The 13,863-nt window shown below is 44.0% G+C and overlaps 1 protein-coding gene across 1 annotated transcript in view; it reads right to left on the bottom strand.

Annotated features, from left to right (window-relative positions):
• ANO6 (anoctamin 6) overlaps positions 1-3,082 on the bottom strand; it is an 80,116-nt gene extending 77,034 nt beyond the window's left edge. Inside the window, exon 1 of the mRNA XM_064467752.1 lies at positions 2,965-3,082. Within this exon, the coding sequence (XP_064323822.1) occupies positions 2,965-3,082 (118 nt within the window). The remainder of the gene's footprint in view (positions 1-2,964) is intronic.
• Between the last annotated feature and the right edge of the window lie 10,781 nt (positions 3,083-13,863).

Raw genomic sequence — 13,863 nt, 5'->3', positions numbered from 1 at the left:
TGTGACAAGAAAAAGGTTAACATATGAACATCATTTCTTGGTCATCCATAAAGCATGGCTTGATGATTACTGCAGCAGTGTCAAAAGATGGGAAAATGTTGTACACTCAAGGCTCAAGGAACATCTAGGAGATGTATCTGAGCAAAACCAAGACAAGAGTGAGCAAGATGCTAACATACCCCATTGAAGGGAAAAGTATTTCATGCAGAATGGTTAGTCAGAGTGGATGTCTCTCGGCATTGTCTGCAAAAGTTAATTTTTCTGGAAAGCATACTCAGATATTCTGTAAATCCCAAAGCACAAGCAAACTAATTTAGATATGGTATGAGGTTTGGCACCAGGGAAAGAAAAACTTTACAGTTTATGGAACTGTCTGACAGTTTCTAGGCAGAAAATAATGGGTTTGGAGAATTTTAAATACTGTGGCAACCGCAGGTCAATGTCCTTCCCATCATTTCTGCCTGGTAACAAGATACCTCAGAAACAAATTGATGCCACTAATGTAACAATCCTCTTGAAAACAGTCTGACTCAAAAAGTTGTCCATCTTGTTTAAGCACTGGGAAAAAAAAGGGTTTCAGCTTGTCAAAAAAGCCTAACCTTAGGACAAGACTTTCTTCCTTAAGCACAAGTCTGACCGAAACAACCCATTTCAAAGCTACATATGGCCGGCAGCGTGTTTGTGGTACCTTCCTGTGGATTGGGACTCAGGAGTCCAGCTCTTTCTCTGGACTCCTGCCTAAGTCTGCTTCTGACGTGAGCGGTTTGCTAGTCATCAGCGTGGATAACCAAAAGCAACTGTATGCCAATTACGAGCCAGAGCGCTCCCTTTATGTGCCATGACTACAACTTCGATATGCCGTAATAATGCTTTCCTGATGAGTTATAAACACTTGGGATTGACCTTGAATAGAACTGGAATGAATTCAGAAATCCTACTTACTTGCTAAAGCAGAAATGGCTTTCTTGGGAAAAAAATGCAGATGCAAGTGGTACAATAAAACTGGAGGTAAATGGATGATTTACAAGTTTCTCAGACTAATAAAATAGCGCTCATGTAATTATACCTAACGTAAAAACCTCAAGACTCTTACGCTTGTATTTTGCAAGGCAGAATAGCAAACGTGACAGCTGGGCACTGCGTAACAGGCTTTCCATAACAACTCATGAAATCATCACTGCTCAATTTTTAGTCAATTTTGCCACATAGCATGTGTTTTTTTCCAAAATGCTGTATCCTGCAAGCAGAACATGCAGCTCATGATTTGCTGGCTCTGGGAGCTGAACTAACCCCGAATTTGACAGAGTCATGGGTAGGAAACAATGTAGTTGTTCTCTGGGGTGAAGAATGGAAAGAAAAAGGCATGTGTTGATTAATACATTGCAGGGCTGATCCACCCTTTAATTTGGGGAGTGGTGTCAAATGATTCCTCTGCCTCACTTTGTACGGAAAACCGAATTTGTCTTTGGACTATTACTATAAAGCAAGGGATACTCCCACAGCATCTGAAACAAAAGCTAGTAATGTTGGAGGAAAGACATTCCCTGATTTCCACAGACATTGGGTGAGGCTCAAACTTTATACACTTTTGGAGTGAGCTAGCTGAATAAATGAGGCAAACTTTATTGGCCATTATTAAGGATGAGTATTTAGGCAACAAGAGTATCAGAGAGAGACAATGCCGCCAGAATTTTTTACAAATTCAGAAATTCAGTCCCAATATTAAAAAACAAAATCAAAATTCTGTACTTCTCAGTAAAAACATTCACAACCTTTTGAACGATAATGAGCAGGAACCCTTTTTATTTGGTAAACTTTATACGTACAAATCTATCTTCTACTTGCTTGTCTAATTGACATTAGCCTGCATTTCTTGTTTGTTAGATCCATTTTAATGAGTTAAGTAGAAATAAAAGACTTCAGAATATCTTGGGTACTGCAGCTGAAAACAGCTTGTGAACTGAAGTAAATCTGGGTCTCTAGTGAAATGAATAGACCCCTTCAGTCTCAACCAGCTGAGAACCAACCCCTTTTGGGCTGTTTTCTGGAATTACTTTAAGAGAATTCATTCCCATGGTAAATAAAAATGTTATTGTCCCGGGCTCCATACACTGTCTTCAAATTTAAAACTCGCTGGTCATTTTACTGGCTGCATTTCTGGCAGACAGAATATGCATTTTTTCCTTCCAGCAAAATTAGTATCTTTCTATGCTTTGCCAATTTTCTCCCTTACGTTTTTTTTTTTTTGGGGGGTGGGTGGGGTAATTTTCCCTCTCCTTTCCTTAGCTGTCAAGTGAAGGCACGCAAGTCTGGCAGCAGAGGAGAGCGAGCAGCTGATGCCAGCCGTAAGGCTCAGCCCTGGGGGATGCAGCGTGCCCGGGGGGGTGCGGAGGCGATGGCATTCTTTGCATTTTCCAAGGGAGGAAGGCACCCTGGCACCGGCTGTGCCTGGGCTGGGGGATCACTGCGACACCAAAGGTCTCCGGCATCGCACTTAGTGCAAAGTGCTGCTTCTGTGCCACCTCCCGCGTTTCCCTCCCAGGAGAGGGAAAGGAACAGGTAAAGTTTTTGGCGCTTCTCTGCAAAACTGGCCTGTGCTGATGCTACGAAAGCAGGAGCCCAGCAACGCCGCTTCACGAGGAAGCCCCACTTGGCACGAACCGCCAGCCCAGACAAAGAGACCCCCTATTTTCCACGGGAAAAGCATCAGAAGTTGTAGCAGAAGGAGGTGAGCCGCGGTGACAGCACCCTGCCTGCCAGCCCCCCCCCGGCCCTGCGACAACCGTGCCCGGGGCGCGGCGCCAGCAGGTGTCCGTCCGTCCCGTCCCCCCCGCCCCGACACCGGCCCCGCCAGCACCTTCTCCCGGCTGCAGCCCCCCCGCTCGCCCCCCGCCGCGGCGCTTCCCCCGCTGTCCCGGGTGGGGGGCACACACACGACCCTCCCCGCGCCAGCCCCCTACTCACCGGTCTCCCCATCACCATCATCATCATCATCTCCCTCCTCCTCCTCTCCCTCCTCCTCCTCCTCCTCCTCCTCCTCCCCCTCCAGATCCAGCAGCACATCTTGATTCTCCGCATTCATCTTCCCGAAGTTGCGGCCCCCCGCGCCCGCTCTCCCGCCGCCGGGGAGGTGAGGCCGCCCCGAGCCCTCCCTGTCCCGGAGGCGGGGCGGCGGCGGGGGGCGGCGGGCGGGGGGCGGCGGCGGCGGCGAGGGGCGGCGGGCGGGGGGCGGCGGCGGAGCCCCGGAGCCCCGGCTGCCGCTCCGAGCCCGTCCCGTGGCTCCCAGCCTTGCGCTGCTCCGGCCCGGGGGCGCTGGACTTGAGGCAAGGTGAGCTCTAGGGGGTTCAGGGCTAGGGCCAGCGTGTTTCCTCAGTCCTTTCGCCGCTGTCACCTGCTGGGTGCTGGAGCTGTCGGAACTGGGGGGAAGGCGCTTAGGGGTCTTTGGGCAGAAAGGGGCAGAGACCGTTATCAAAATCGTGCCCTGTAAGCAGGCACATTAGGTACTTCACTAATAGCATCCTGACCGATAACAAGGGGGAAGCTGGAAAAACGTTATGTTATTCATGGTGCGTTTGGTTCTGTTTTTTGCAGTTGGCCATATCATAGAATTCATATACCTGCTCGTATCACAAGCTGATCGAACACCATCTTAAAACGAAATAGGGAACGATTTTTCTTAACAGGATCCAGGGTGAAGGTTTTACAAAGACTTCTCTGGGTTCATCCATATGTTTACCTTTTGAAAACTGGATCAGGAGCGAAACCCCTGGACCTTTTTGCAGTATGTCAAATTATGCACCCAGGCATTGAAGACCTCACCGTTGCTAAATAATTCTGAAAATGTGAAGCCCACATACATTAAGAAATCCCCAAACCAGTAAGTATTGGTAGGATTATTTGGAGAAGGTAGAAGTCAGAGGGGGAAGGCTCAGGGACTGAGTTCATCTTTGGAGCTCCATTGATGTGGATGTTTCAGAGGTGAGAGGCTGTCAAACCAGGAGAATCTTGCACCACAGGGAATGCAGAATTGTCACTATGCAGAAATGCTGAGGAGGCAGAAGTACCCGTAAAAAGGAATTGAGTGCTCAGCAATATAGCGGTCTACTCACATGTGTTGGTTCCAGAGGGAAAGTAAAGGGTTCCTCAAAAGGAAAGGCATCTGGAGGGATGCCCAGAGAGGAACTGGACTGAGCTTGAATAGTGGGAAGAAATGGAAGTAAGGCTGGAAAAATGGATTGAAGAAATGAAGGAGTCCTGTTTGGGGAAAGGAGAGAAGAGCAAGATAACTTTTTTTTTTTGGTCTTCTTGCATGAAGAAATAAATACTGTATAAATAATCAATTTTCAATCTCTAGTCTATTGCTGATAGCAAAATGGCCCACAGGACCCAGGACGTCTAAAGTGTACAAACAAGAATCTGGACGAAAAGCCATTTGTCAGATAAGCTTGTCACTTGCTTATATGGTTATCTGTTGTCAAGCAGCTGCGGGTTAGAGTCACAGCAGGGCCTGGCGTTACAGCAAGTCTAAGTGCAAACACTTTCAGACAAAAATGTGTTGAGGAATTTAACTGGGAAGTTTTGGAGCAACTCTGCTTAGCAAAGACTCCCTCACATAAATAGCTTGAAGAGAGAAGTGGTCTGCAAGGGCATAAGTGAAATCATCAGAACAGAAATTACCTTTCTTGACCTTACTGATGCCAGCACCGGTATCAGCAAAGGGGCGTTATCTGCACCACCTGACACTGAGCTTTTGTCCTCACTCTGTTAGATAAAGAAAGCCTCACAGAGCTGAACTAGAGAAGGAGGGCAATATGATGGGGGGTTACCCAGTAGCAGGTAATGATGTATAGTAAGACCTGTATTTTCTTGTGCGCCAAGTTAGAAATCTGGTGTGCTGTCCTGTGGTCCTCTGACCATCTCAGCATGTGCCTTACTGTCAGGACCACTTGTCAGGTTTCTCACTTAGAGACGTAACAAGGACAGAGGGAATTACACTGCTCTGTGCCAGGAGTGTTTGCTCCAGGCTGGCTCAGCCACAGGCAGTGCATGGTTCCGATGTGTCCAGCAGACAGTTGCAGTGACATCTTTATATGCCTGTATTGCGTAATATTCAGCTGCCCCCCCTTCTTTGCGGGTCCTCCCCAAAACATGGTCCCACTGGTGAGATCTTATTCCGTAAATGATGGGAGGATGGCAGGGATTGTGTAAGGCAAGGTACAGCTTGGCTTAGGACTGTAATGTGAGATTAGTGCACCCTCAGATACGTACCAGGGACATCATTGTTACCTTGGTTACGTACTTCCCATTTTCACATATCATGAATGAAAATGTAATCAAAAAAGCTGCAAAGTGCAAAAACAAAATGTGTAGAAATGAGGAGCATTTTAAAACCAGCCTATACACAAAACATGTTCTTTAAACTTGATCCTACTAAAAATACAGGTAGAGGATCTACCTCTTCAGTCCTGCTCTTGCTGTAAGATTTCTCCCAGCAATTATAGAACATGAAGAATTTGTAAGCGTCATTCAGCCTTCAATACCTGAACGTTCAATTTCATAGATCACTTCAGAGCTGAGTTTTGCAGTTATCTGAAAAGGCAATGGGAGTACTGTGTCTAAAACTCACATAAAACTTTTTGAAAACACATAGCTATTTGGTTTTTAACCTGATTAACCTGATGCAAATATTTCCATGTGTACTTTTGGTAACGCACCAAAGCTTCAGAAGCTCCGTTTTCTTACTCCTGAAAAATGGAGATTAAAAAAAATAGCAAATGAAGAGAAAAATGCAACAGCACCACCCTGCTGCCATCTCCTTGTCAGACGGATAATAACAAAAGATCTGCTCAAAGGATTGCAGTTGTGTTACCTCTAGGCGACAAATAAGAGTTTTTCAAAAGTAATCTGAAATTAAAAAGTTAGGCTAAAACAAATTCTTTATTCCCCCCACCAGTTCAAGCATGGCTGTTTTCAATTTTATTGAAGAAGAAATAAAAATGTTTTAACATTCCTGGTAGTGAGAAATGAGCAGAAGTCCACAGAGCCAGTGGAAAAATTGCTTCCATGAGTAAGGGTTTCATAGCAACCACAACAACATAGGTCAGGAAGAGACTGAAAGAGATTGTTGAGTCCAGTGGTGACAAAACTTTGGCGCAGGAACCAGGTGTCTAACTGACATGGATCTGGGCTGGCACCAGGGTCTCTGAATCACAGGGCCTTTGGCAATAAATCTGGCGCTGAGCACCAGAAATGCGCTGTCGACTGCTGGTCTGGTCCAGCACCCAGCAGTAAGACAGGGTTGAACGTATCCAGATATTGGTGACAAATATTTGCTGGTCACGTACTTCACAGTTTCTGGTGTCTTCACCATGAGGTGAACCTCCATGAGGTGTCCCGGTAAGCTCCTCGCAGGGTTTCACTCCTGTAGATACTCAGCCAAAATAATTTTGCAGCAATTGAAGCTGTTTTCTTCTTGTCCTTTCCCCAGGATCCATAGGAACAGCTGGTTGTTGTCCTCTTAATAATAGCATATTATATATAGAAAACTATCACCTTAATTGCTCTGAAGCTTTTTTCATCCAGACCAAACAAACCCAGGTCTTTCAGCCTTCCAGCATGTATCATTATCTGTGCTTTCCTCTGCTAAGATGTGAGTGTAAAAAACTCAGTGTGAGACTCTGTGGAAGGAGAAGGTGATATTATTTCACAAAATCTCTAAGTACATTGGCTTTACCCACCCATGAGTTATTTTCTGAATTATTTAATTCACTTACAGTCTCACACCCACATACTTAGAAGGGCCAAGATGCAAGTGTTCAGGTGGTCTGGCTGGGGTCACTTGTGTCCAACACAGAGCACATGGGGTCTGTGGAGTCTCCGCCTGTGTAGATATTCAAAAGGCACCTGGACACAGTCCTGGGCAACCAGCTCTGGGTGGCCCTGCTTGAGCAGGGGGGTTGGACCAGATGACCTCCAGAGGTGCCATCCAACCTCAGCCATCCTGTGATTCTGTGAAGGGACACCAGGTATCAGGTCTTCATCACATCTGTTAAGCAATGACAAACTAATTTTTTGACAAGTCTTTTATTCTCAAGAGCCAAAAATCACCATGGCATCGTTCTTTTTCATCAGAATTTTGCTTACTTCCATCTCCATAAATTTTAGGCAAGTCTGCTCCGAGTTCCATAGTCTGTATTCTAGCTGGGCTGAAAGGAAAAGGAATGACGTCTAAGTGATGTGCTGTTACCTTCTTCCAATCTTCCTCTTGTTAGAGGGTAGGGTGTTCTGCTGACAGGCAGTCTGTGGTCTGATTTTACTGGAGTGCAGGTCTCCTGGGGCTAACATGGCCAACAGCCCTTGATCTTACTGTTGTGGACTATGTCCTTGTTTATGAATATAGTCCATTTTTTACATTGTTGTCATGCTTATGCAACTATATCCACTCACACTTCATTTCTGCCATTTTAATATTTCCATTACAAGTCAGTACCTCTGTACACCTTCTTTCATTCCCTAACCCTTTATTTTAAGGTACAGTGCCAAGCAACAAATGCTGTGTTCCAGGTAAGGACTCACTCACGGTGAACACGATTGCCGTACCCTTTTGAATGTGATGCTCCTTCTACACGTATCCCACAGCAACAATTACTTTTTTTTTGCAGCAGTTGTCAACTCATATTTCTATTGCATTCTGCAATAAGTCTTACATTAATTTCTGCAGCTGAGCTCTTTGTCAGGCTATTTCCCATTTTGTATATCTGTAGTTGATCTTCTGCTCCTAAGTGGACATTTTCTTCTCTTGTTTTTATTATATTTCCTCATTTGATCAACTCTTGCTCATTTGTCAAGATAATTTTGAATTCAAATGTTGTCTTTCACACTGCTTACAAGCTGCTGCATAATCCTAGCAGAATAAAGACTGTAAGCATTAGGAAAGCAAACGGTCAGTAAATGTGGAGGACTGGTAGGTCAAGTGCACTTAAAAAAAAAAAACTTGGAGGGAAAGAGTTTTGTGGGAAAGCTATCAATTATTGAAATGTACTGTATTAAGGTCGCTACAGGAAATTATATCAGCGCAAACAAAATTTGGGAAGAATAGCAGGAGACAAGTATCACTGTGTGAGCAATTCTTTAACGATAAGAAGGTCAAATCGGTCCATCATCATGGCATTCATTGCAGCATGGAGAACAGCCATCTTCCTGTTCTGCATTCTTAGGCGGAATGAAGGAAGTAATTATCCCACAGACCAAACAAAGTCTATTATTTCACATTTCATAAAACATCAGACTTTTTAATAACTGCTAGGATATTGTGTCTCTGTGTCTGAAAGCAGGTGAATTTTAAAGCATTACTGAAAGAGCTTGAAACTCAGGAACAGAAAAGAGACCATTTGAAATGCTCTATTAGATAGCCTGCAAAGGCCCTGTTCTACTGGAGAAATAAAATCAGAGAGAAAATAAAAACAAATAAAATGGTCATTCCTCACAAGAAATTCCCTTAAGTGCACCAAATTATTCAGTAATTTGCTGCATTAGAAATCAGTAAAAGAAAATGTAGGAGAATGCACTTCCAGTTCACCAAACCATATATTTTTCCTGGTACTGTTAAGTTTGTGCTTACAATCTATTCAAGGCTAGAGAAAAATGACTGTGAAGAGTTTGGAGTTAATTTTGTTTCAACAAGGCCTTGTGTTTGTTTCAGTATGATTCACAGATAGGGAGAGCAGTGAAGCATTAAGGGAAATTAAAATTACCCAAACCCTGTACAGCTCTACTATTTTACTTTGGTCATGTTTCCAATTGTATGTAATCCTCCCAGCTTTCTTAATTCTCACTCTTGCATGCAACCTCCAGTCTGAGATGACAACTTCAGTCTCTTTTGCCCTCTATTGAAGTGAATTGGTAATAACAATTGCCAATAAACTGTGAGCCACAATATATAAAAGAGGATATAAATAATTGATCTCAGACCAGTGGCATGTGTAATTACTTTATGTAGAGGCCTCATAAGTGCTGCCAAGTCTTCTGCTGGCTCCTACCTATGTGTTCATTTTACCTTCTTTCACTAGCTGTCCTTAGCATGGGACGTAGGCATGGTAATTATATTGCAAACTATTTGTCTAATATTTTAAGGTGTTTAATACGAAGATTTTCATTCTTAGGAAAGGCCTATACATGGCCAATGTATATCTTAGAGCAATAGATTCTGAGTGCAAATAGTTTTATTTTTTCTAATACAAACATTTGAACTCAAATAGTTCAGAATATTTGAATTTCAGGGAGTTAATGGGATTATTTCACCAGGTGAATTACAATCACTCACATGCAATTGTTTCATTTGCAATGCGCTATACTAGTTTTACGATATTTTAATCGTACTTACAAAAAACCAATTTAGTCCCATATCTGTCTGGATATCCCTAAATCCTAGGAAATGACTGTAGCAAATCTTATTCTTCAAGAGAGACCGTGTTCTCAGTTACCCTGTCTTACGCTGCAAGCGCACAGTAAAATACAAACATGACTATAGGTGGGTGGTATGGAAGGCAAAGCTACTCGCATGGGTTAGTTCAGGTGTGGTACCTTACTAGCACGACTAGTCCTTTCAAAGCCAGCGCTGGTACCCCTGCGTGTTGCTGCCCTTTGCGTGAGGATATACCAAGCTGCTTGGAATTAGCTGTGGTTTCTGGGCATCGTGTTCAGCTGATGGAGAAGGTATGCCCCACACTTGTGAGGCTGCAAACACTGTCTTAGTGCTCTGAGAAGATGCAAAGAACTACATTAAGTACTGACCTGAACCCCATGGAAATTGTTAAACTGGTTTGAGTGGTGTAGTGCAGCATTACCGTGTCCAAGTGCAGGTCCAAGTGGATGGGAAAGTACAGAAGAGCGGTACACGTAACTACATCATATAACTGAGTGTTCAGACTACACTGGGCAGTGCTGTCAGTGGGATATAGGCATTCTCTGAGTAAAACCCTGAACTCACCTTGTGACAAATACGCATATCGGAGTTTATCGATGATAAGGTCAGAAAGGGTTGTTCTGGCACAGTCAGATTAACTCATAAGGGTTACATCCCCTCCCATCATTGTCACCACCTCCCCTTACTGTGGTGCCAATGCGTCCCACACCGCAGCTAGTTTTTACTGTACTTCCAGTGGGATTAGCAAGTGCTCCCTCCCCATGTTTTCAGAAAGGCTCTGTGTTTGTGGTAAGCAAAGTGCTTTCAGTGGCTGCTGTTGTACATCTCCCCCACCACTTGCAAGCACAGATTTTCCATTAGAAATTGAAGAGAGGGGAAGAAAAAGGAATTCTGAAATCAATCCCACAATTAGGTAAGTAAGACTTAATGTCAAAATACTTCACAGGACTTTTAAGGATAATTTGGTTCTATCCTGCGGTCATGAAACAATATTAAAATAACTTGTCAATAACTGTATCCTGCAGAGGTAGAATAGGACCTCCTGGCTTTAATGAAAAAGCTGGCAATCAAGCTTCATAAGGCTTTACTTATAGCTGAAAGTGTGAATATAAACGCACAAGAAAACACTTAGCAACAGTTTGATTCATGTTTGTGATTTTGATACTCAGCAGTTCCTCCTGACAGGTAGAGGGAAGCTTCAAACTCCTTTGGCACCTTCTCTTCCAGGAGAAAGGAAACAGCTTTCTGCTATTTCTGGATCAGACTTTTTATATCAGGATGGATAGCTCTCCTGCTGGGGTTGGTCTTGATTTGCAACAGTCCTTCATCTGATCTTGAGTAACATCCCTGTTGCTGAGCTGTTCTGCTGTTAGATGCGATGTCTGTACTTGCTTGTGGTCATGTAACCAGTGTATACTGTGACAGGCTTTAATGCTTGTGCAGGAGTTGGTGGAGCACATATGTTGTGCGTATCAACCCCTCTTCCTCTCTGCTGCAATAGGGAGCAGTCTTTGACACCAGTCCTTCCTCCTCCTCCACTCCGTTATGCCATGTTGCGCCTCACTGTATTTCAACTTTTCTCTAAGAAGCAACTGTGCTGACAGGAAGATAGGGAGAGTTCTGGTCCTCCTGAAAGATGTGGAAGGAAGGGTTCTGCTGTATGCTGGTTTGGAGCTCCAGGAGGAATACCAGCGTGCTCTGCAAAGCGCTTTTATTGCACTTGAAAGGGAATTGATCCTTTTTCACATGTATTCCATGCCTTGCAAAATGCAAGGTAGAAAAGCACTCTTACTTGCTACTATGAAGCATTAAAAAAAAAAAATCTAGAGTGTTAGAATTTCCTAACCTCAAGGTAAGAGTTGGTTTTCAGCAGCTTCTTTTTTCTCTCCCTGTGTCATTTTGCTCTTTTATTTTCTATCGAAAGCGAGCTTATATGGCCTTAAGAAGTCAGTTGGATAAGGCTGATATCAGTCACCATATAGAAGCAGGAAAGAAAACAGATATTTTGCAAGGAAGCCGGGACCACAGACTGAGCTACCCATCCTTTGCCATGTGTTTGATATCTGCAGTGGTTTTAAAGTGAGGAGTTTGCTCTGTTTGTCTCTGTGGCTTCGGCCTCCTCGGGGCAGGCTGCTGCACCGCCAGGAATGTGGATGCTTTCTGCTGCCCGGATCCTGTTTTGTTACCGCTTCCTCCTTCGGCCACTTGCCAGAAAATCACCTTGGAAACCCAGGCACCAGTTTCCATGGTCACTTGGAGAAGCATATGTTTCCTTCCATTGCGTTGGGTATTAGGAGAAGGAAACCCACAAGCTTTTTTTGCTAGAGTAAGTTCAGTGGAATTGGACTCAAAGAGCTGCATCCCGACCTTATTTCCTCCATCAAATCCCCAGTGAAACAACCGGAGCTGCAGAGTGTAAACAAGGGCAGAATGTGGCTTTACAGGAACATGCTCACAACTGAGCTGTGAATTGTCGACTTACAAACAACTTGCCTCTGACTTATTACCAACCCAGAGAAACTCAAGAGTGAGATAAACCAGAATAAAATGGAACCCCTAAATGCAGGCACATAAAATACCACGAGCAAGAAAGAAAAGCCTCTGAAAGCAGTCACCTGATGGCTGAGGTGAAAAGCAGCAGTAGCTGGTCAAACTAAAGGTATGACTGTGCCTGTGTCCTGCACGCAGAAATGGCCTGGCGCTGGCTGTGGAAAAAAGTGCAAGAAAGAGCATGAGCGTTTTTCCTGACTCCCAGGTTCCTTAAATCAGCTAGTTGGGTTCAAGAACTGTAGGATCAAAGTCTAACCATGCAGATGAGGAACGTGTTGACTTCCTCTAAGGAAGAACAGAAATGTTCCTCAGGCTGGTGTGTGAAGACCTGAAGCTCCTCTCTGTTATGACAACATAGGCTGCAGCAGAAACATCCTCACATCAGGTATTGTATTCAGGTCAGGGGAAAATACAGCAAATACATAATGCTCTTCTGTGGCTTGAAATTTTCCAGGTAAAGGTTGTCACCGTTCCCCTCCCATCTCAAGGCTAGTTTCCTTCTGAAAGGAGGGTGCTATAGCCACCTAGTTCCTTACAGAACCGCGGTGCCTATCCACAGGGTCCAGGACGATGATGAACTGATAGATCACAAGGTGATCAAGGCCATACTGTGATCCTGCAGAGTACCAGGAGATCTATTTAACATTTTGCAGCAGTTTTCCAGATCTGCAATTTGAAGCCATGGTGATTGCTTTGTGAACGATAACTCTGCCTGTTGCAATTGGAAATTAATGTTTCAAAGCATGAAATCTTCCTCCCCATTTACAGATGTGACCATTCTCAAATGTGGGTCTGAGACACTAGATCACTACAGCTCTTGTTTCTTCATTGTTACTTTTCCAAGCCTTCCATTCTGAAGGAAAATTATTAGGAAAACAGTAGATCCAAAGCCAATCATAAGAATATTTTCTGTTAAACTTGATGCTTCAGTATGGGGATGCGAGTGGAGACACATCACTGCCAATGCACAGAAGAGTGTGAACAGATTTGAGCTTATTTTGCCCAAGGTATGAGCTGAGTAGATGCCAGCCAGCCAGTCCAGAAGCTACATAAACATGGTAGCATGCCTGATGTGTTGCTATCTCTCTCTAAACCAATATGCCCCTGCAACCTAAAATAGCCCTGCATATTATTTCCCACATTAAACTGAAGCATGCAGAAACGAAATTCTACGATTGCTGTGGCCCTTTTAAAACCAGTTTGAAGGGAATCAGTTCAGTAAATTCAGGTTGTTTGGGGCATGCTCCATCCATGCTGGATAACCTATTAAATCAGGCTAACTCTCCCAGCAACGCATTCGTGGAAGCTACTGTTGAAAAATCGGTCAGTTCCCCGTTACATGATATCCCCTCAGAACACACGGGATGCTTTTACTGCATTTGTATTGCCATCAGCAACTTTGATTCCCCTGAAAGCAGCCTATGGTTTTCAGTAACCACAGCTCAAGTAAAGAGTTCACCTCTGCATTGATCAATTTTGTGCATACCCTGCTGAGTCGTGGATAGAGTTACAGCCTTTTACTGCTAACAAGCGAGGAGAAAATCAACTCCGCTTATATTAACTTGCAGGTTCACTTCAGAAAATTCTATCTGCACCTTCACTGCTTACTTATTTGCAATTTCACCACCAATTTTTGTATTGCATCAATTATGACGTTCAGTTTCTAAACAGATACTGTAAATTCTGTGGAAATACTGCAGCACAGCCTTCATCTTACCATGGGTAGGTTGCAATGAGAATTAGACCCTTCCCTCAAGACCCCCCCATGGGGTTGTGTTCACTTTTAGTGATTTTTTTGTTGGCCATACATTCCAATTGCCCTGTACATGAACTGTTCCAGTAGCCTAATATTAAGCCTGGCTCACTAACCTTTATTTACTTCTTTGCTA

The sequence above is a fragment of the Phalacrocorax carbo genome, chromosome 1 (assembly GCF_963921805.1).
Source record: "Phalacrocorax carbo chromosome 1, bPhaCar2.1, whole genome shotgun sequence".
Taxonomy (NCBI): Eukaryota; Metazoa; Chordata; class Aves; order Suliformes; family Phalacrocoracidae; genus Phalacrocorax; species Phalacrocorax carbo.
This window is presented reverse-complemented; position numbering and strand designations above follow the sequence as displayed.